Genomic DNA, 22,055 nt, shown 5'->3' with positions numbered 1-22,055 from the left:
TGACTCCAGGGACAACTAGGAGTGCTGGGGACATTTTTTTTTTCTTTCTTACTTGGATTTAATACTGCTAACATTTTTTTTTTCAGCATACGTGTATTAGGATGAGTATAATTTGATAGGGATGGTTGGTGCCAGGGTTTTGTCTGAAACCCTGTCTCAAAAGACAAAACCCTGTGATTCTCCTGCCTCATTAAGTGTTAGTATTTCAGGCATACACAATGCTTGTTTGTTTGTTTTTTAAAGCTTTATCACAAAAGTGGGACATATCGGGCATGGTGGTGCATGCAAGAACTCAGGAGGCAGAGATAGGGGGATCCCTGAGTTCGAGGCCAGTCTCATCTACAAAGTGAGTTCCAGGACAGTCAGTGCTACAGAGAAATGTCTTGAAAAGACACAGCAGGGACGACAGAACTTAGCAGCAGACACTATAGATCATCCACTCGCAGCAGCTTGACCAATCCTGCTTCGTTTATATTCCCAATCAAGTCTTCCCATGAAATGAATCAAAACCTAGCACTTAATGTATTTAGTAGGAGTCACAAAGACTTGTAAAGAGTAATTATAACATCATTATCACATCGGAAAAACATAACCAGTATGCATTCTCCTATTGTTTAAATTTCTAAAAAAAAAAAAAAAACAAAAACAAAAAACACAAAACCTTGTTTGACTGATATTCTAAATGGGAGCCACCAAGTATAATTATTTCCCGAGTACTTCTTGGTTTATAGGTTCCATCTCTATTGCTTTCATCCCCCTTGAAATTTATGAAGAAAGTGTCAACTACATCCTTTTGCTATGCCTTTCAATCTGATCTTTGGTTCTATTTTTTGCTAATTTGAAAGATGCTAAGTCTAACAAGTAGGCAACTTTTTAAATATAATTTTTATTACAATTTATTCACTTTGTATCCCAGCTGTAGCCTCCACCCTCATCTCTTCCCAATCCCGCCCTTTCATCTCCTTCCATGCTCCTTCCCCAGTGCACTGATAGGGGAGGTTCTCCATCTGACCCTAGCCTATCAGGTCTCATCAGCACTGTCATTCAGTCTTCATCTGTGGCCTGGTACTTTATAGGGCGTGTTTTTCCATCAGAAACACTCCGTGTGACAGCGTCTTTCCCAGTTTTAGCTACTGTTAATGCTCTCTACTGCAAGTTGCAAAACCATGAGAACATTATTCCATCGTTAAGTTTTACATTAATTAAATGGATTTTCCTCCCAAGAGAAACTGCCTTTCATCTATTTGCCTAGTGGTTCAAAACAAAATAATGAATACCAGCATTCAAAATAATGAATTAGTCCCTAACCATTTTGCCAATGGTGACCAATTACTGCTCTGGTTTTGTGTTTCTCTGTATTCTAATTATGTATGGAAATTCACTGACTGTTTCAATTCATTGCTTTTATCTTCTATCACTGTTCAAACTGCCATATCCAGATTGGCCTACCCATATCACTATGGCAGACTGAACCAGATAGGATGTACTTTTAATGTTTAGTCCCAGTCATTTCCTGCATAGCTACTGTGTAAGGACTTCATTGGGAAAAGGGAAAACCACGAACCTTGCAGTATGCTCAATAATGCTTCACTACAAAATGTCCATAATTGAATTCTTAAACCTGGAAATATGGCACACAGCTGAACAATTGGGACTTTGCAGATGTAACTTAAGAGTGTGAACTAGGGGAGATTCTGCTGCCCCAGAAGGACACAGTACACCTTATAAGGAAGAGAGGGACCAAGGAGCAGAGATTTCAAGAGGTTACATTGGGCTATGATGGTGGAAGATGACCAACTAGTGAACGAACTGGAACTGACTGGGAAGAGGCAAAGGAATGGCAAGACCCTCTCACCTCATCCGGGACTACCCTGCCAATACCTTGATTTCCGATGGAGGCCAATTTTAGAATTGTGGTCCCCAGGACTTGTGTGTTTGTGTGTGTTTTGCCACATAAATTACAGCAGAATCAACACAAAGCTTTTGGTATATTTTTATTGTGAAATACTGGTTTAGAAAAAAAGTACAAAATGTCAACAGTCAGATGTGTACAGGTACAGTATTTTGTTAATCTATACAAATGACCAGCATAACAGGTTCATTGTAAAATGCATATTTAGACCAATACACTCTAAAAATGACTGTAATATTCACAGGCTATTAATACATGATAAACTGGAGCCCAAGTGACCCTCACTGGGCTATGCTAACTGCAGCAAACAGGCTAAGAGCACAATACAGCACACCATAGCATCTCTGGACAGGCCACATTTAAAGACCATCAACTCAATAGGTCAGCACTACAGATCTGGGGCTGAGACTCAATTACTAATTTATACAATTGCAGAGGAATCTAAGTTATAAAATAAGGTCATGGAATAAAGAGTGTGTCCAATTAGGGCTGAATACTGTGACACCCTGCATTTCAGTTCTGGCCTTGCACTTTACAAAGCTTCACTATTTTAAACTGATTTTCAATTTCATGTTAGCTCTAAAGGGGAAGGGGATTCCATTTCTATTATCTCCAACAAGGTATCAGAACTACTGTAGTTCATTTAGAATCGTGACTACTGTGGAATGTAAAGTGGCCAGGAAACTGTAATACATAAGTCATTACAAAATTCAAAGCAAAGTAACGACCACTTTATGAATGCAGCAAATCCGCCAGACATTAACATCCACATTAAGGCATTATCTACCATGGTTGAGAATAGTAAATTATTCTTTCCAAATGTGACTAATTCAATCTTCCTGTTACTTGGAAATTATGTGTTTCCAAACTGGTGGATTTGCTTTCTCTGATAGTAAACAACTGTGCGAAATTTACTAAAACTTGAGTAATTTAAAAAGAATTGTTATATTTATGTACTCTTAAAAACACTAATCTTTGATATGAAGATCATATAAACATTTCTCTAAAAACAAAACCTTCAAACTGATGAAAACAAGGTAAACTGTTTGAACAAGAGAAGTCATATGGTGTTGCTAGCAATGCCTGAAGTTTTGAAATTGACCATGAAGCCAGAACTAACATTAAGTAGATCAATTTTGGTTACTTGCTTAAAACCACTGAAGTTCAGAAGCTAATGCGTTATTTCTCAGAATCTATCCCACAATATCTTAACCTTTTATAGACAATTTTACTCTTTGAGACAAATTACTTATAAATAGTGTCTGAATTGAATGGATTTCAATTATTCCGACATAAGCACAGATTTGATTATAAAAAGTTATTTAATTTTCCAGATTTGTATTAAATTTACAAAGTATGGTGTACATAAATATTAACTTAGCAACACATTATAAAAAAAGCAGATATATGGACTGTTATAGAAACATTATAAATTTTAAAGAAATTTTATATAAAAATAAAGCAAAACATGTAACTCACAAAATATAAACATGGAGCAACATAACATAAAAATAAATCACTCTATCAAAATGGAGTTAAAATTAAATCTTTAGGAAAGTATTCCAACATAATTAAGTGAACTTAAAAGACCAACAGCTTCCCTTATGATACAGCAGCAAACCACAAAATCACCTAAAGTCTATATGCATTATCAGTTCATTCTTAATATGCAATCTTGCATTTACTAATAAGTTTGATTTTTTTGAAATTGGGTTCTGTACATATGCACTTATATACAAACACTTATTAACATGATTTTTTTTTAACAAACCATATGTACAAAAGATCAGCATTCCTATAAATAAAAACATTAGGTGGCAAAAAGGCACTTGTAAGTAAAAATCTACATTTTTTTTACAAAACAAAAACACATTTTACCTTGGATGCTGTACAGTAAACATCAATCCTATAACAGTAATGAAATGTTAGATTACTAAACTAATGTTAGTGAAGTAACTTTTAAAAACATATTTACATATACTCTGAAGCTCTTTTAATAAAAGCACCATGATTCTCTAAATTCATGTTGATGTGAAGTAAAAATACAATTTCAAAAAAAACAGGTTCACCATTTTCCTTGTTTAAAAGTTTTGCATTTCTAAATTGAAAACTAGTTATTTGAAATCAGCATAGTGTTAAACAAAAGAGAAACACAAAACCCCTGCTGCTGTTCTTCCAACCACACCATTATTGCATGTTGCATTTTATACAGTGCACACATGTGCACTCCACAACCGTTAATACTATTGCTAGAAAAAAGTTCTGGGTATCAAAGAATTAAGAAGTCACTCCAAACCAGCTGAAGTTTATCTGCATGTTTACAACTTAAAAAATGCTGTGTGTCAGTTACAAAAGTGAATAGGAAACACACCAATGTACTTGGCATGTAAAAATATCTTTCTACTGCACAGAACCTAAGGGTTTCACAGGACCCCTCACACACACTGTCAGGCAGAAATGCTAGACCAGTGACTTTCTCAAGGAGATGTTAGCACGCTTCCACTCTTGTCAAACTTTTTACCCTTTGACAAGGCTGCAACCTGTTTGAGTAGTTCTCTGTTTTTGGCCTGTGAGAGACAAAAATTCAAGTTTTAAAAAGTTTGAACTATTAAGCCAAAACTAGTAGTTGTTACTATTTCCTCATTTACATAAAAAATTGTATCAATGAAATACTGAAGAGATCCAAGAGTTGGTATATTTAATCTTTTTAAGGTTAGATAGGTAGATAGAAAGAAAATTCTAGATTGTTTACCAGCCTTTTACAATTATCAATATAATTTGTCCCAAACTACAATTATTTACACAAAAAAATGGCAAACGGCTCTCTCCCTAGGATTTAAATTTAAAATATGAAAAAAGCTTTTGGTTCTTTAAAGCATGAAAGCTATTTAAATGCATGTTTTTCTACAATTGATAACATCAAAGACTGAATCATATGTTTATTTTGGAGAATTTTCCAAGCAAGATGAATGAGGTCTTCTACTGATAGGCAGAAAAAGAATGAGACTATTTTGTAAAAATCATTCTATCATGTTGGCCTTTAGGAAGGTCAAGGTCCTTCTCAAACAATTTTTTAACTTATTTATTTACACGCGTGTGTGTGTGTGTGTGTGTGTGTGTGTGCGCGCGCGCATGCGCGCAGGCCAGGATGTGCACATAAAGGTCGAAGGACAGCTTATGGGAGTCCAGTCCCACTTCCCACTATGTGGGTCCTGGAAATCAAAGTCTGGCTGGTAAGTTACTACTCTTTACCATTTGTCACCAGACCCTAGTGGAACTTTCATGTATACTGACTGTAGTATCACCTCAGTACTGGTATAATTTCATGAAAACCTTCCCCCCACATCTCCAATGACTCAAAATTTCACTTTACCAACTATCTGAATTTCCCCCTGACTACACAATGCCTGGTCTTCAGGCAACACTGCCTGCAGGGTTGCCATTTGGTAACAGTATTGCTTGTGAGGGATCTACTGGTAGGGTCTGCACTGAGTCTTTTCTCATTCATGTGTTTGTGCTACTATATGCCCTTCGGAAAGTTAGATAATCGAAGTCCCCCATGGAAACAGACAATCACCAGGGTCATTCTGAAGTTTCTGAACCAATAGAAACAATATGCAGCTCAGGTACTCCTAAAAAGCAACATAATTCTAAAATCCTCAGGCACTGGAAATAAGTTCCCATTACTCATTACCTGTCACTCTGACAAATCTAGTTGCCTGCCAGATGTAAAAAGTAACAGTGTAGCTACTTATTATTTAACACTGAAGTACAGCAGACCCACTGGCTAGAAATAGGAAACTCAAGAAATAAATTTCAGACTGCAGAGCAATGAAGGGCATAGAAAGGCAAAGGCCAGGTCTGCAGAGGCAGCAGTTACCAGCAAGAATTTACCCTGGCTTATCAAATCATGAAAACTATGCTTTCAATTATCAAGAATAACTGAAATTACATTTTTCCTTAATAGAACAAAACTCAGGAACTAAAAAACAAATCTTCAGAGTTTTTCTCTTGAATACTTTTGCAGCTAATTTTCAATATATATATTCATAGTCTCCCAATGATGTCACTAACTTGTTGATAAATTACATAAGACAAAAAGGCTTTAAGAAAAATAGTGCACTGGTTGCTATTTTGAGTCTTATTTTGAGTATTTGCAATATAAGCTTTATATTGCAGTATTTAGATATATACATATTGAAATTTTATTCGAATACTTATTTTGCACCCTATAGTGGCCGACAAAATTATTTTAATACTTGAGTCAGCCTAAATAAAGGAAGATTGTTCAATGAAAAACTACACAGACCCTGCCTATCTCCAGGTCCACTTACCTATGACTTAACTGGAGGACACCTTATCTGTAACAAGAGACTCAGGCAGTTGAAAGAACTAACCACACAGCCATGACTTGGCGGCCTGTACACAAAACATTCATATGTAACCTCCCTTCCCCTCTTAGCTTGTCTTACTAAAGAACAAAATTATTACTTGGCATTATTGGTACTTAGGATTTTACACCACCTGGGGGACGAGTTTCAGTCTGTATTCCTAGGCTTGATAGTTTAAAAATATTTAAAAGAGCTATAAGAGCAAAATAAATTTTGTTAATCATTAAATTCTCTATAAATTATTAAGAAAACAGGAAGGAGTAAAGGGGCACAAATCCTAGTATTTGGAAGCTAAAGGAGGGTCTTTGAGGGCAAATTAGGCTATAGAGTGAAGCACTACCTCACAAACAACAATAGGAGAGATAGGAAAATAATTAGGTATACTCACCTTAGTAACTGCTATAAAGGTAGTAGATAGGACTAAGCTGTAAAGAGTGCCTCTAGTGGAAACTCAAAGTGTACAGGGAAGCAACTGATCATGAAGGACACACAGATAACTGAGTAACCTGCAGTATAAGCTGTTGCAGGACTGGGGAACATACAGCTAAATCTTAGGCACAGGATATTAAGTGTCTATGTTTCACTACATATGTGACCAGTTTCACCTGTAATTTGGAGGTAACTTATAACTCAGTTCTTATAAGAAGCAAATATGGACAGCATATATAAAACACATTGACCACACCTTCCCTTCTGCATGAATGGCTACCATGGTGGTAGCATAGAAAAATTCAGCTACAAGAAAGTAAGCTGAAGACACCAACCAGACTAAAGAAAAAATGGTTCTCTTGAAACTGACTTTTCTTGAAAAAAAAAAAAAAAAAAAAAGAAAAAAGAAAAAGAAAAAAGAAAAGGAGCCAGGTGAGGTGGCACACACCTGTAATCTCAGCACTCATGGAGACAGAGGTAGGAGGATCACTGTGAGTTCGAGGCCAGCCTGGTTTACAAAGTGAGTCCAGGACAGCCAAGGCTACACAGAAACCCTATCTCAAAAAACCACAACCAAACAAAAAAACCCTGCTCTTTGGAGCAGTGGAAAAGAAATAACAATTTAAATCAAATCTAGGAAGTGCTTACTGTTAGCATGGGTTATTCTATATCTTAGAAGTATTTACTTCACTGTTTCAGTTATTTAAGGTTGATTATATCTCAGCGACTCAGTCAGTATAACACAGTAAGAATATAATAAAACAAAATAATGGCTGACGGGCAAAGACAGTAACTAATGCACAAGAGGCCCAACTCATGATGCGCAATCTCTGAGGAGGAAGGGCAAATGCATTTCCAGAAATCACCACCAGTGAACACATTCCCTGGATGCACTATGCCCCTGCTTCTACTGAGGCTACTTTTCAAATTCCTTTCACTAATAAGATCAGGTTAAAGAGAAGGGCATGTAAATATGGATTCTAGTAAGTGTATAAATTCTATTCAATTATGAGGCAAACCAAACTATAAAAGGAATAGAAAATATCTCTTAGTGTTATGGAAAAATGAGCAGAAAACAAAACATACAAATGAAACAATATTCACACATTTCTTTCAAAGCTGCACTTTTCCATCAAGTCTGAAGTCAGAAGATGACATCATCTGTATGGTTACAATTGAAAGCTTCCTAACCTAGGGGCTATGCTTCAGAATAGCCCTTACCTAGCATGAGTGGAAACCAGGGTTTGATCCTTAGAACACTAAAACAAACAAAAAAAAAACCAACCTAATAAAACAACCCTAACCTTGTTACTCAACGATTAACTCTATAAATGTCACGCTTTATAAACTACAGAACATGAAATCAAAGTAGTGTGGTTTCCTGCCGCTTATAAAACAGACAAAGACAAGTTTAAATAAGGGAATAGCCCTTTCTACGCTCACGATCACTATCTACCCTCTTTGTGATAGTGGTGTTTCATTTTGAGTTACTCTATGTTTAAAGCCTACACATCTATACTAGATACAGTAGTGCACCTACCACACTGCCAACACTTTCAGACAGTCCACAGCTAAGCACTGTCTTGATTTGCAGCACGTGCACACAGCACAAAAGCCCTTCAATTATGGTCTTGAGAACTGGCTTTTTTGGGGAGTGCTGAGGAGGTTTTGAGACTTTTTTTTTTTGCATAGCTTTGGCTGTCCTGACTCTGCAGAAGAAGTTGGCTTTAAACTCAGAGATCTGCCTACCTCTGCCTCCCTAGTGCTGGGATTAAAGACATGAGCCACCACCGCCCAGCGAGAACTGGTTTTATCTATCTCTCTTCTGGGTATCCAAAAGGAAACGAAAAAAATGATTACATTGCAACTTCTCACCTCAGTATCATAAATGATAGTCTCATCTTAGCTCAGTAGTCAGTCTTCACTATTTTTTTTAGAAATCCCAATTAGTGTGTGTACGTTTGCAAGATAAACAGAGAATTACCTTTCAAGCGACTTCAGTTTTTTTTAAAAAAAACTTTATTTCATTTTATTTTATATGCATTGGTCTTTTGTCTGTATGAGAGTATCAGATCCCCTGGAACTGTAATTACTGTGGTTACAGACAGTGGTGAGCTGTCATATGGGTGCTTGGAATTGAACCCAGGTCCTCTGGAAGAGAAGCCAGTGCTCTTAACCACAGAGCCATCTCTCCAGCCCTCAAGTGATTTCAAACAAGAACTTGTAATGGGATCAGGATCAACACTTTAAAGTCAAAATTAAAACTGAAAATGCACAAAATAGGGGTAATAATAACAATCTACTTAAGTCAAGAAATACATAAATATATTTATTTAAATCTCCAGCCCAGCACTTCACATAAAACACCATTTACCTGAAGTTGTTCCACAGTTTCTTTGTGCGCTTTTTCCATACTGTTCATCTTAGTTCTCAAATTTGACTCTTGGTACTGAAAGTCTGCCTTCAGTTCAGTTAACTGAAATTACAAAAAAAAAAAAGAGGCAATCATACACACATATACATACACATCTGTCCATGTATTAACACACTATGTAAATACTGTTCGCATCAGGCGCATATTTGTTATGAAAGTGGAGGAAGTTGGCAGTAGCTGCATCTTTTGTGACACAATGAGTTGTCTGTCCCAACACAGTTGGGATTTTAATGTTAGGAGAGATCTTTGAGAAGTTTCTTTTGGCTTAACTGTTCACTTTCACAACTAGCATGACAAAGGAAAAAGCTTAGTGGCCTGCACCCTGCAGAGTGCTTCACCTAAATGTACTTCACAGTAAGTCAACAGGTTTCCTGTGAAAATCCTCTTCAATAATGAAAGGAAAAAGGCTTTATTTATAATGGGCAAATTTACACAATGGTTATCAACCAAGAGTGATGGTGTTTGTAATTGTTAATTTGTGCCCACTATTATGTACACAAAGCCATTATACTACATTTACCTATTAGCACAAAAATACATTCAATGTGGCATGTGAAAAGCAATCACTGTAAAATATGAACCAAATTAGGCAAGTATTAGGAGAAAATTCAGTGTTGTGAGGAAGTAGAGACCATAAGACAATGTTTTCATTGATATGAACACAAACAAAAGTATAACATCTTGCAATTTCAAATTTATAGCCTAAGTCACTATGAACAGAACCACACAGAAACAGCTCCAGGTTATTTTTTTAAATTTCTGCCATTATGTAAGCTTTCAAAGTTTGTGTTTTCCCCATAGTTACCAAGTACCTAGTAAATAAAGAGGTGCAAAAGCCAAGAGAAAAAGTGAAGAGTTTATGCTCATCCTTCCAAACAAAGGGTTTTTGTCTCTTCTGTGTCAGTATGTATATTATAGAGACTTGTGTTCTGAAATGCCAATTCGCATTTATTCTAGTCGCCGTATGCTTCCAGACTATGAACTTCTGAAAGGTAAAAACTACCTGCCTGTCATTCTTTCTGACTTAGTACAGTGAGTAAGTGCCTGGCTTTGGGAGTTAATAGCTGAAACAGGGGCAAGAGACTAATTTGATCCTTTTCGATTATAAGGAAAAACTGCAAGTGTGTGGTTTAATTTAGATACATAATTATTTCCTGTACAACCTAATTGTAAACTTGTTGGTGTTTTTTGTTTTTAAAAGAAACACTAAGGCAGGAAATGCTCAACTACTTAAACACAACAGTGACGCTTGGGATAAGGGACCTAACTGCCTACAACAGCAGTTTTTAAACCTGTGGGTTGCAACCCCTTGAATGACCCTTTTATAGTGGCTGCCTAAGACACCAGAAAACACAGACACTTACATTATGATTCAGAGCAGTAGCAAAATTAGTTAAGAATTAACAACGAAAATAATTTTATGGTTGGCACCCAGGGTGAAGGGGAAAGGGTCACCACAACAGAAGTAACTGTATTAAAGGGTCGAGGCCTTAGAAAGGTTCTGGGCCACTTGCAATCTGTTATTGCCTGGTTTGGAATTACTGCTATTTTGCATTAAATCTGGCATTTTATTCCATTTTGTTCAAGGTTAATGTAGACACTCTTGGCTCTGTGTAATATATTAAAGTTTTGTGTACACATTTTTAATAAAAGCAAATTAATTTAAAACTTCTGTTACTCATAAAGAACCATAAAAAAGAAAACTACAACTATCAATTTTATCTTGCATACCAATGCCAATTTTTATAAACTGAGTTTACTCAAGCTGTGATACATACTAAAATAATCACAGCACTGGGGAGGAAGAGGCAAGCAGATCCCGAGTTCTAGGCCAGCCAAAGGCACACCTTGACACTCTGTTAAAATATAAAAATGGAACAGTAGTAGAATGAAGGCCATTAATCATCAAGGGCAAAGGGTGGGAACTATTGCACCAAAGGGCTGAATGCAGGCTCAAGGACTAATTTCATCTTATTGGACCTGTCTCAATTTGAATCTCTTTGCTGATGGCAAGACCCTTTTAAAGATTCTAGGTCTTTTTTGTGCTCATTTCTTTTGTTAAAAATTGTATTAAAAACACAATGTTTTGTAGGAGTTATTCAAAATTTTTCTAAATGTTTTCCTAGTGGATGCTTTTCTGGAACTTCTAAATATGTAGATGATAAACAGGAGCACCAATACACTGAGAATTTATACATGCCAAGAACTGCAGGAAATACTTCTCTCACACACAATCATCACAGCTGCTCCATTAAGTAGCATGTTATGAAATGAGAAATCAAGGCCTCAACTAGTGAACATGTTCTATTTAAGGGCACAAAGAAATAAATAGCCAGGATTGGAATTTTATCCTGAATGAGTAATAACTAAATGACTATAAAGCCAGTAAGTACATCCACTTCCTAAAAAATGCTCTCAGACATCTACTGCTAATCACTACCACAGGACATGAGATTATTACTTCTCACAGCAAAAGACTGACAGAGACATGACCAATATATATCAAAGACTGTTTTCAATTTATTTTAAACCCACAACATTTATATTCCATTTATATCTTAAAATTAAGATATCAGACCCATTTTAAATTTGCATGCTAACTGAAAACTGTTTAAAAACTACTCCTGTAATTAGCTCTCAGTTCTGAATCTTAGAACTATGAACATTCTCAAACACTATTTTTAGTTATTTTTATTAGATGGCTCAGAATTCCAATTTTGACTTCTGTAGTTTGTTTTGTAGGAGTTATACATTGCAAACATTACCAAATAATTACAAAGAAAATTTGCAAGGGTTAAATAAATTCAAGATGCAAATCTTACCAGGCCTCAGTGAACTATATTCTCACCTTTTTATCTTTTTCCAAAATGGTCTGGTCTCTTTGCTGTAAGAGACGCTTAAGCGACATCACTTCTTCTTTCAGTTGACTTATTAGGACAAAATTGTCTGTTCCCCCACTATCTGCTGACTGATTTATAGAGCTACTAAAAAGAAAAACATAAAACAGTTACATAAAGTAGAAGGAAAATCTGCAGATGTTCAAATTGCATAAATTAGACAATTCCACAAACATCCTTAAGGCTAATGCAAAAAAATATGTACCTGACAGAAATGGATGCAACTGGCAAATTACCTTACTAATGGCACACATTACATACACCTGCAGAAATATAATTCAGTATTAGCTTTTAGGGGGTCAATATTTCTAGTGTAAAGCAATAGGCAGCCAATTTGTACAGTAACATCAGCAAACGTTGGCTAATGAACTAAAAACAAAGTCACACTCATTTTAAATCAGAACATTTTCTAAGCAGGTCAATTTAAAAATATCACAATCAGATTTGTGTTTCTTTTCCTTGAAGAACAATTACAGTAATGTTCTCTATTCAGATTTGTTCTTTTCTCAAAACCCAAATTTATTCCCCAGTTATTACATAGTTCAGTGCCACTTTCTTATTGCCAAAATTAAATTTTTCTTAACTGATTCTGTATGTTTTATTTTCCCGGTGACTTAAAAAAAAAGTGTCTAAAAAGTTGGTGTATGAGACCCAATGTATCTATTCTCAGATAAATATGTAGTGAAATTTATAATTAAGCAGAATTATTCAATTAAGTTCAATTTTCATAGCACTAAAGACACTCATTTTTACCTATCTCCATTAGATGGCTTAGATTCCAATTTGGGCTTTTTCTTTGGAGTTTCATTCTGAATTGCTGCAGAGGATTTATGGCTGGAAGAAAACATTAGCAAAAATGATTAGAATATAAGAGAGGCATTAACTTATAAGCTATTCTTTCTCTGAAATATCACAGAACATCTAGTCTTTTCAATCTACATAACCACATTGGAGAGGCGACTTAGATATGTGCACTTCAAACACAGCACACACTTACCTCTGTTTCCACAGTCCCTGCTCCTGCTCAGGACTTAGACTGCTGATTCTGAAAAACACAAGAGTAACATCTGATAACATTATTTAACACTTTCTTTCCCAACAGAATCAAACTGTTATAGACCTTCTGTCACAGAAGCTATATAATCTGATAGACAGAACAAATCACATTTTTAATAGGACAAACTAATTCAATGATTACTAGCCAGCTTTAATTTTTTAAAGAACTGTACAACAGCAGACTGCATTTTCTTTTTAGGATTTCCAGTAACGCAATTTAAAATTATATTCAGTTTTGGAGTACATGAGCACAAGACCACAGCAGGCTCACTTAAAAATCTAGGAATGATGATGTCAGCTGCCCTGGCCATTCCATACAGGAGTCTGCATTAATTCGGCTCTGCTAAATGCAGATAAACTTCACATACTCAGGCTGCTGAGAACCATGTGTTAAGCTGGATGAGGAAAGTAGCTTATTTCTCTCATTTCTTCTTACTTTCTCTAAGTAAGTCTTAGATCTCTTCAAAGTCTGTAGAACTCTTTGTCAGTATTGCATAAAAAAGTCACACTTAACATATTGGAAAATTTCATAAAAACAACTGACTTCACTCATAATACTATGATTTCCTTTCCATTTTCCATATTAATAACCACTTCATAGTCTGTGAACCAGAAACTCATTTTTATACAACTTAAGAAATACACATCATCTAGGCTGTATGACCTTAAAGTTATTTAACATCCTCAAGTCTCAGTTCCACATCTGTGAAGTAGGTATAATTACTTTGTTTAGGGCTACAAGCACTTATAATTAATACTACCTAATACAGCATTAATGTGTATAACAAATGTATACATGTGTATAAAAATCATGTAAGTCACGTTTTCAAGGAAAAAAAACAAACAATTAAAGTGTACCCAGACTGAGCTGTTAAGTGAAGAGTTGGGGAAATAGGAGCTGTGACCCTATTAACCAAGTTCATTCTTAGATGATCAAACTTCAAATTTCAGTTCTAAAGGAGGAATTCCTCTGTACATGTGTAAGGGTGTTTAAAACAAATCTCATTACATTCCCAAGTCACATAATTATTCATTTAAGTAGCAACAGCACATTAATGATCTGTCAGAAACTTCTGGAATCTCCATTTTAGTGATCTGATGCTGTCTTTCCTGGATCCAAACTGACTTTTGTGCCACAGCCTGCTACAATGATCCCCTCATCATCCATCATCATCTATCATATCTACATGTTCTTCATTATGATCAACTCAACTTAAGACCCAACAAACTGCCTTGCCTATTCATAGTGTGGTCTTTACAGTCATCAGATGCAAAATTGTACTGTCGGCCCTGTGTATTGCCAGGTTCTGTATCTTAGGCTTCAATCAACTAGAGAAAATGTAAGTCAGCCTACAGTGATCGTCTGCACCAAAAAACACAGAACTTTTTGTCTTTTCTGCATAAACAACATAATCAACAATGAGTTATGACTATATCCCTTATGTTAGGTATTGTACTACTTTACAATACAAGAGAAGACACAGGTCAAGCAAATACTAGATCACATCATGAAGGAGACTGGGCACTTTGGAGTTTGGTATCCAAAAGACTTGGAACCTTTCTCCTGTGAATAACTTAGAATAATAATGTATATGTATTTCTTAAGTGCCTGTCCAAAAGAGAAAAAAACGTAAAAGTTGGCATTTTCTTTCTCCCCTTTCCATTAGAAAATTGGTATTCTTTAAAAAGAGTAGATGCTGCCACCTAACTCTACATCTTGTTCTTTTCTATCATGCCAAAAAAATTCCTTCTGGAAAGACAGCCAGAGAAGATATTCTAGAGTCAGAGTAGTAGTTCTTTTCTTGTGGTCCATAGTTATTTGACCTTCTTAAAGAAAGAAACAGAATCAAGGCTGTGTTCCTTTGCTCCTAGGGCTACTCAAGATATAAAATTCCAAGATTTCTTTTTACATGTCACTGCATTGCAGTCAACCATCGTCACCCTAAGAAATATCACAATATAATAGCAAATATTAAGGCCTCAATGAATCCTCAGTCCAAAAGGTATTTGCTGGCAGTTAAGCTAAAACTTTTGTGTTTCAAAATGTGGAAGCCATTTGTTTCCTGCACATAAAATCCTATTTTAAATAACTCTCTGAAATCCTAAAGATGCAGAGTAAAATTTACAGAAAAAAAAAACAAAAAACAAATTATTCTGAAAAATGGGTATACATCATATCCTTATTTGAAATTTGCATTTACATATTAAATTTGTTTTAATGGTTTTTTTTTTCTGCAAAAACTAAAATTACATCTTAAAAACCTCTTAATAGTACAGTTAACACATTGCTACTACATAATTTCTCACCATCCAAAAGCACTTTAAGATTTAAGGTGCTATATTTGAACAGCATTACAACTACACCTATGTTTAAAAAAAAAACAAACTAACTAACAGCCAACAAAAGTCAAAAGCAAAGTACCCACAGCTAAAAAATACTATCCCTTATATTTTGAAACCTTTAAGATTATGTAAGCTTTCAAAGTTTGTTTTCCCCATAAGTTACTAAGCACCTAGTAGTAAAAAGGTGCAAAAACCAAGAGAAAAAGTGAGTTTTATGCTCATCCTTCCAAACAAAGGGCTTTAGTCCTTTCTGGGTCAGCATTTATAGTATAAGAAGACTTCTGTTCTGAAATGCCAATTCCCACACTATCACCTGCAAGTACGTAGTTAATTTTAGATACATACCAATTTTCCGTAAAACCTAATTGCAAACTTGTTGGTGTTTTTTGTTTTGAAAAGAAACACTAAAGCAGGAAATGCCAAACTACTTAAACACAAAGTGATGCTTGGGATAAGGGACCTAACTGCCTACAACAGCATGTAGCTCAATGGTAGAGCCTGTGCTTAGCACACAGGAGACCTGGATTCAACCCCCACTACAATAATGATAATATTTCCTATCAGTCACAAATGATGTTACAATCTGTTCACAGAAAGAGCTAAACGTGTATTTCTCCACACTGGTTTAAATATGTTTTATTAAGACAAAGAAATGGCAAGTGAAATAAACTTTAGATATGGGGACAGTAAACAAGGGCTTCCTATGAAGCCGTCACCTGAGCTTCATCTCTGGAAGTCACATGGGTGGAAGGAAAAACTGACTCTACAAAGTTGTTCTCTAATCTCCAAGAGTGTGTTGGCATACACACACCCATAAAGTTAAAAAGTAGAATTTATATAAATTAGACCCCCAAATTATCTTTAAAATGGAAGCTTTTGTTAACTAGCATAATTGAAATGTCAACGTTGATATATGTTGATTTTTATACATGATGATTTTATAAATGTATTCTTTACTACCTCGATAAACAATGAATATATTCTGTGTGGAACTCATTCAGAGAGCATGAAATAGGGGCATGACCAGACACTAAAGCAGCTCAGCATGTGTACCAGAAACTAGCCTAACATCTCACCACTGCATGGAGGCTAGTACAAGGATCATTAGCAATGTCAGGAAGGGTTTCACAAAGGATTTCAAAGTGCTTACTTGTGGTGGCCACTACTGTGGCGGTGGTGGTGATGGTGGTGGTGGTGATGGTGTTTTGAATGGTGCTGGTCTTTCTCAGTGAGAGATGAAGATGAAGAATTGGAATGTGAAGACCCCAAACTCTTCCTCTGTTCTTTTGTCTTCTGTAAAACTCTCTTGTATGATAAGGTACAGAGCCAGCACAGTAACTTCCCATCAACCTTTTAAGAAAATAACTGCATTAAGCACACTTGTAAACTAGCTCAAGTGAATCTAGCAAGCATACTCAACTTGCAATTATACTTTACACCATGTGTGCAAAATTCTGAGTTTTATGAAATTCCAGAGTAAGTGTACATAGGCAGATTTTTTTTCTTTTTAAATTAACAATTTGACACTTGGAATAAGGATGCAAGAGAATTATAAAATTTACTAGGAGAATTGATTTATTTAACGGGTACTGTTAAAGTATTTTAATTTTGTTAAATTATTTTAATTGAGAGACACTTTATTTAGTCTAGAAAGTAAGCGCAATAAGGGATAGAGAGATGGTTCAGGGAGTTAAGAGCACTTTTTGCCCTTACAGAGGATCCAGGTTCAGTTCTCAGCACCCACATGATGGATCACGACCACCTATAACTCCAGTTCCAGGTTATCCATGTCCCTCTCTTAACTTCTGTGGGCATCAGGCAGACAAATGGTACATACTCATAGATGTAGGCAAAATACTTACAGACATAAAAAAAGTCTAAAAAATTTTTTTTGAAAAGGAGTACAAATGGCTGATTATCTCTAAGAAATCTAGCCTGAATGTTTTAGTCTCAGTATAATTAACCAAAATAATAAGAGTATTTCCTACAACAGTAAGTACTGTGACTTTAACAAAATCTGAAGCCTAAATATCAGTTCTCATTATATTCAGTTTATATATCTATAGATTTGCCTATTATCTCTAAGTCTAAAACCTTTTTATAGTCATTCACACACACACACAAAGCAGTACAAAACTCCTGTCAGCAGATGTCACAGCACCTACTATAAACAACTGTTGTTTCCATAAGTCATTCAGTACTGTCATTTTTAGTTTTAAAAATTGTTCCAAAGGCTGTGATGGATCTTATAAAAACATGTTAAGTTTTATTCAGCTATTATTACTGTTCCTGGCTATGAGTTCAATTAAATTCACATATACGTTATCTTCAATAGACACAAAAATCACAAATGTATTGGTGAACTGTCAAACATAAGCAAGAATGCAATCCTGCATTTCCCCTTAAAGGCCACAGCTCACTATTCACTGGTGTTTCTGGCAACTTTTCAGACCATAACTACTACAAATAATGAGAATCAATCATATGAGTCCAGTAGAGAGAAAGTAATTTCTTTCTAAAATTAAGATTTAGTTTCTGAGCCAGGTATAGTGGCACATGCCTGTAATCCTAGCACTTGGAGGCAGAGGCAGGTAGATCCCTGTGAATTCAAGGCCAGCCTGGTCTACAAAGGGAGTCCAAAACAGCCCAGGCTTCACAGAGAAACCCTGTCTTGAAAAACAGAACAAAACAAAACAAAAGTTTCTGCCTTTCTTCCTTTCATACAGGAAATGCCAGACATGTCTTACAACTAACGTACATACAGTGCTGTTGGGGGATCTGGGTAAGTCCCTCAAAGAGAGTCATCCTCCAAAGACAGTGAAACTGACAAACAGGCCTGTGTGAATGCTGGTCAGCAGAGGAATGGCACATGCACACCTAATAATTAAGTCACTGTAGGCAGAGAGAAACAAACAGTAGTTTCAAACATGAGCCCAAACAACAGGCAGAATACTAACTTGGAATTTTTTGTGCTAATATGCCACCGGTTATTTTTTTCACAATTTCAAGTAACCAGCAAAAGGGTATAAGCGAAGGATTTACCCCATAACTGAGCTGGGATGAACAATGAAGAATAAATATCGAAGTAGTTTTAAAAACTCTTTGAGACAGTTTTACTGTATTGTCTAGGCTGGTCTTGAATTCCTGGGTTCAAATGATTGATCCTCCTGCTTCAGCCTCCTAAGGAGCAGGGACTATAGGCATACACCATATTTAACATGACTGACTTTTAAAGTATAGTCATCCTAATTGATCAAGATAAATCAATGCATGATGTAAAGATAATATGCTATCCTGTCACTTTTGTTTTTAGGCAGCAGAAACAAATGTCTTAGAAGTGTACTGATTACAGTAACTGCTACATTGTTTGTTCTTAATTCTAGAAGACATCATAGCATAGATAAAACATACTTTTCTTCTTCCTTCCTCCTTCCGATCAAAAGCACATTGCTGTTTGCACTGTTCACAGGTCTGAGGTGGTCCGTATTTTTTTTCTGAATTTGTACACCGCTGACACTTGGTACCAATAAATGCTGCAATTATGTTACAGTACTGACAAGGTTTAGGCTGAAAAAATAAACACACTTAGTTTAACTGAGATACCTTAAAACCTTGTTGTATAAGACACATCCAGTGTTAGTAAAATTGGGAAAGCATTTAAATTAAAAACATTTGTTCTTCTATATAGTCAAAGACAAATATAGCATGTCTATTCTTTCAACTAATATTTATTGCTACAGTCATGAAGTTCAACTACGCCTGCTCAGAAATCTGACCATTGTGAGAAATATACTCAGCACATTTTATACAAGACAAAATTTGCTTATGAGGTTAAACAATTATTCACAAAAAGAATCATAAACCTTTAACAAGGATATACACTTGCAGTGATATGCTAATTGGCTTAACTGTTAAATCATTTCTTCAATTAAAAATAATTTTACCATATATAGGGTGTTACCACAATAAATAATAAGTATCTTTCCAATAATAAAAAATAGCACAAGCATATTCAGTTAAGTAACAATGAACACCCTTGACTTCTTGGATACTCACAACACTACAGTCTTAAGCAGTTTGACTATGTTAAAATCTACAGCATACATGTTGGCCAATTTGTACCATGATACCTTCATGAATTTTGAATACCTGAATGGTGCCGCCATATAAAAAGTTCCAGAAATCAGGGAAAGTTTGAGTATGTGGAGAGTGTAATAAATGTTCTCCACATTAAGGACTTTGCTTATACTTTTAAGAAACAGCTTTAGAAATTTCACACTGCAATTCACTATTATAGCATGTAAAGCATGCAGCTATTTTTTTTTGTCATCAAAACTATAGAAAATATCGTCCATGAACTACTCTGATATGTTGACATACAGAGTAGAATGGCCAATAACAATGACTTAAAATGAAAAACACACTTACTGTTCCAAATTGCTTGACATTTTGAGCACACTTCTTACAAATTGTATTAGTTTTGCTGAAAAGGAAATTATATTCAGATGATTATACTCATGTAGCTTTCCAAGATAAATAACACATGCTGACCTATAATAAATGGATGAGTTAAAGATTTGTAGAGTACTTATTCTAATTCACAATGAGTAAAAATATAAATAAAAATACTAAGTTTAGGATAGTTTTTTTATAAACTTATTTCTCTTAAAGACAAATTTTCTATATACTATTTACTTATTAGAAACAATGCTTCCAGTTCTTAGGATGTGTCTCCAGGTTGGTCTCTTAAGTGGTAATTCTGTTGCCTCCACCTCCAAACACTGTGCTTATAGACAACCAACTTACCGTATATTTTCTGAAAGGAAAACAAAGCAGAAGTGCTAATGTGTTCCCTCTGGATCTAAGCTCTCCCTTACAAGTACGAATGCACATCCTCCTGCATCAGGGCCCACCTCACTTCCAGTCACCTTTTCTCCACTGTAATGTCCACACATACTCAGTAATAAAATTATTTGCTCTCCTGAGCTTAGTTTGTGTCCTTTAAAAAGGAATTTCCCATTAAAAACATCTTTGCCAGAGTTACTGCTAAAGTCGGTGACTTCAGTCTTGAAAAGCAGTTGGTAATACTGTATCTCTTTCCTCAGATTAATTAGCAGTTTTCCACTAAAAATAGTTTAAAAGTAATTGTTCATATTTTGATTGTTGGCAAAAAAGTGTTTTCTATCCATCAATTTATCCCTAGTTTCTCATGTTCAAATTGAACTCTACTTTTAAAACCAGGATCTTTTAGTTCTTAATTTTAAATTTAAGAAACAAAAACATTTTTTCAAAGTTCTTTTACACAAACCCCAGATATTCTTTACATGAACTTGTAACAATGAAAAACTGTTCAGTATACAAACCTCTCCTGCTGAAATTCTGATCTGCAGTAAGTACATTTTACAATAGGATGTGCAATCCGACATTCCTGTAATAAGATAATATATGTCAGTATTTATCTCAGAGAGCCAATCGCACTTTTCTGGTAGAAATTACTCGACCTAGTCAAGTGCCTGAAATGTCAATAAAATGTGGCTAGCAACATAACAACTGGGTGACTTATCACATCAGCAGCCAGTCTCAGTATAATTCCATGGGAAGGCCATAGACATTTTTTGCCATTACTGGACGTGGGGGAATATGGAAAAGATAAATTAAGGAAGCTGTCAGGATTGGCTTCCAGGGGTGATTGATTACATGTGGAACTACTAGTTATTTTGTACAGTTGCTCACAGACAGCATCCCGGCTTTTATGGGATGGGAGGAGCTCCAAATCAGAGCATTCTGTTCCCAAACCAGTCGCTTCACTTTCCGGGACAGGGAAGCAGGATGCCATCAGCTCTGCAGCTTCGGGTTCGGGTTCCTAGCAAGAAAGTGCAAACACGGCGCCCTGCCTCCCAGTGGAAGGAGAGGGCAGCCCCTGCCAAAGCTGGGGTGAGAAAGTCTGCACCGGATCTCTGCGACACGGTGGACTGGTGGCCGCCTGGCTCAGCCCCACCCGAGACCGCCAGGAGCGGCCGAGCCGGCCCCAGCCTGCAAGCAGGCGGGACGCGGTCGACCCGGGTCTCGCCCACCTGATGCCCGGGACCCGGCGGGGAGCGCTGCGCTGAACGCCCGGCGCCCACCGACCTTGCAGAGCTGTTGGCCCTGCGAGAGCTCCTCGAAGGGGTAGCGCTGCGTGCACTTGGTGCAGGCGTACAGGGCCGACGCCGCCATCCTGCTTTCGGGCTCCTCCGCGCGCGCTCAGGCGGGGCCTCCGGGAACTCGGCAGCCCCGCCCGCGGGCTCCTCGGCCGCTGCAGCCCAGGCCTGGCAACCGCCGGGCCCCCCGCGTCTCCCTCCGCCTCCGCCGCCGTCCCGGGACACCCACTGCCGCCCTCCCCGCCGCTCTCGCTTAGGCCCGGACCGTGGCGGAGGGAGACGAAGCCGGGGCTAGGCTGTGGATTCCGCTTCCTCCTCGGCCTCGCGTCCCTCTCTATGATTGGTTGCAGAGAACCTTACGTCACCTGAAAGCTCCGCCCTGCCCCTGGCCTATGTTACACAGGAAGCGCCCACAAAGAGGGGAAAGCACCGACCAATAGGAGGCCGCCTCTC

General features: G+C 36.7%; 1 protein-coding gene across 3 annotated transcripts; it reads right to left on the bottom strand.

Moving 5' to 3' along the window:
- Nucleotides 1-1,981: 1,981 nt before the first annotated feature.
- Fam76b (family with sequence similarity 76 member B) lies at nucleotides 1,982-21,939 on the bottom strand. Of its 3 annotated transcripts, none has more exons than XM_021646377.2 (10): nucleotides 21,592-21,939; nucleotides 20,826-20,890; nucleotides 19,891-19,945; nucleotides 18,874-19,029; nucleotides 16,613-16,812; nucleotides 13,061-13,108; nucleotides 12,817-12,897; nucleotides 12,015-12,147; nucleotides 9,107-9,208; nucleotides 1,982-4,479 (listed from the first exon to the last, which is right to left on the bottom strand). In XM_021646377.2, the coding sequence occupies exons 1-10, from the start codon at nucleotides 21,676-21,678 to the stop codon at nucleotides 4,390-4,392; spliced, it is 1,017 nt and encodes a 338-aa protein (XP_021502052.1). In that variant the 5' UTR covers nucleotides 21,679-21,939; the 3' UTR covers nucleotides 1,982-4,389. The 3 variants fall into 3 exon arrangements, with proteins under 3 accessions (XP_021502052.1, XP_021502050.1, XP_060225366.1); XM_021646375.2 differs by having other exon boundaries at nucleotides 12,015-12,150; nucleotides 21,592-21,935; XM_060369383.1 differs by lacking the exon at nucleotides 21,592-21,939 and adding an exon at nucleotides 21,196-21,581 and having other exon boundaries at nucleotides 12,015-12,150.
- Between the last annotated feature and the right edge of the window lie 116 nt (nucleotides 21,940-22,055).

This window comes from Meriones unguiculatus, chromosome 1, assembly GCF_030254825.1.
Source record: "Meriones unguiculatus strain TT.TT164.6M chromosome 1, Bangor_MerUng_6.1, whole genome shotgun sequence".
Taxonomy (NCBI): domain Eukaryota; kingdom Metazoa; phylum Chordata; class Mammalia; order Rodentia; family Muridae; genus Meriones; species Meriones unguiculatus.
The sequence above is the reverse complement of the archived record's forward strand: the minus strand, read 5'-3'. Positions and strand labels throughout refer to the sequence as shown.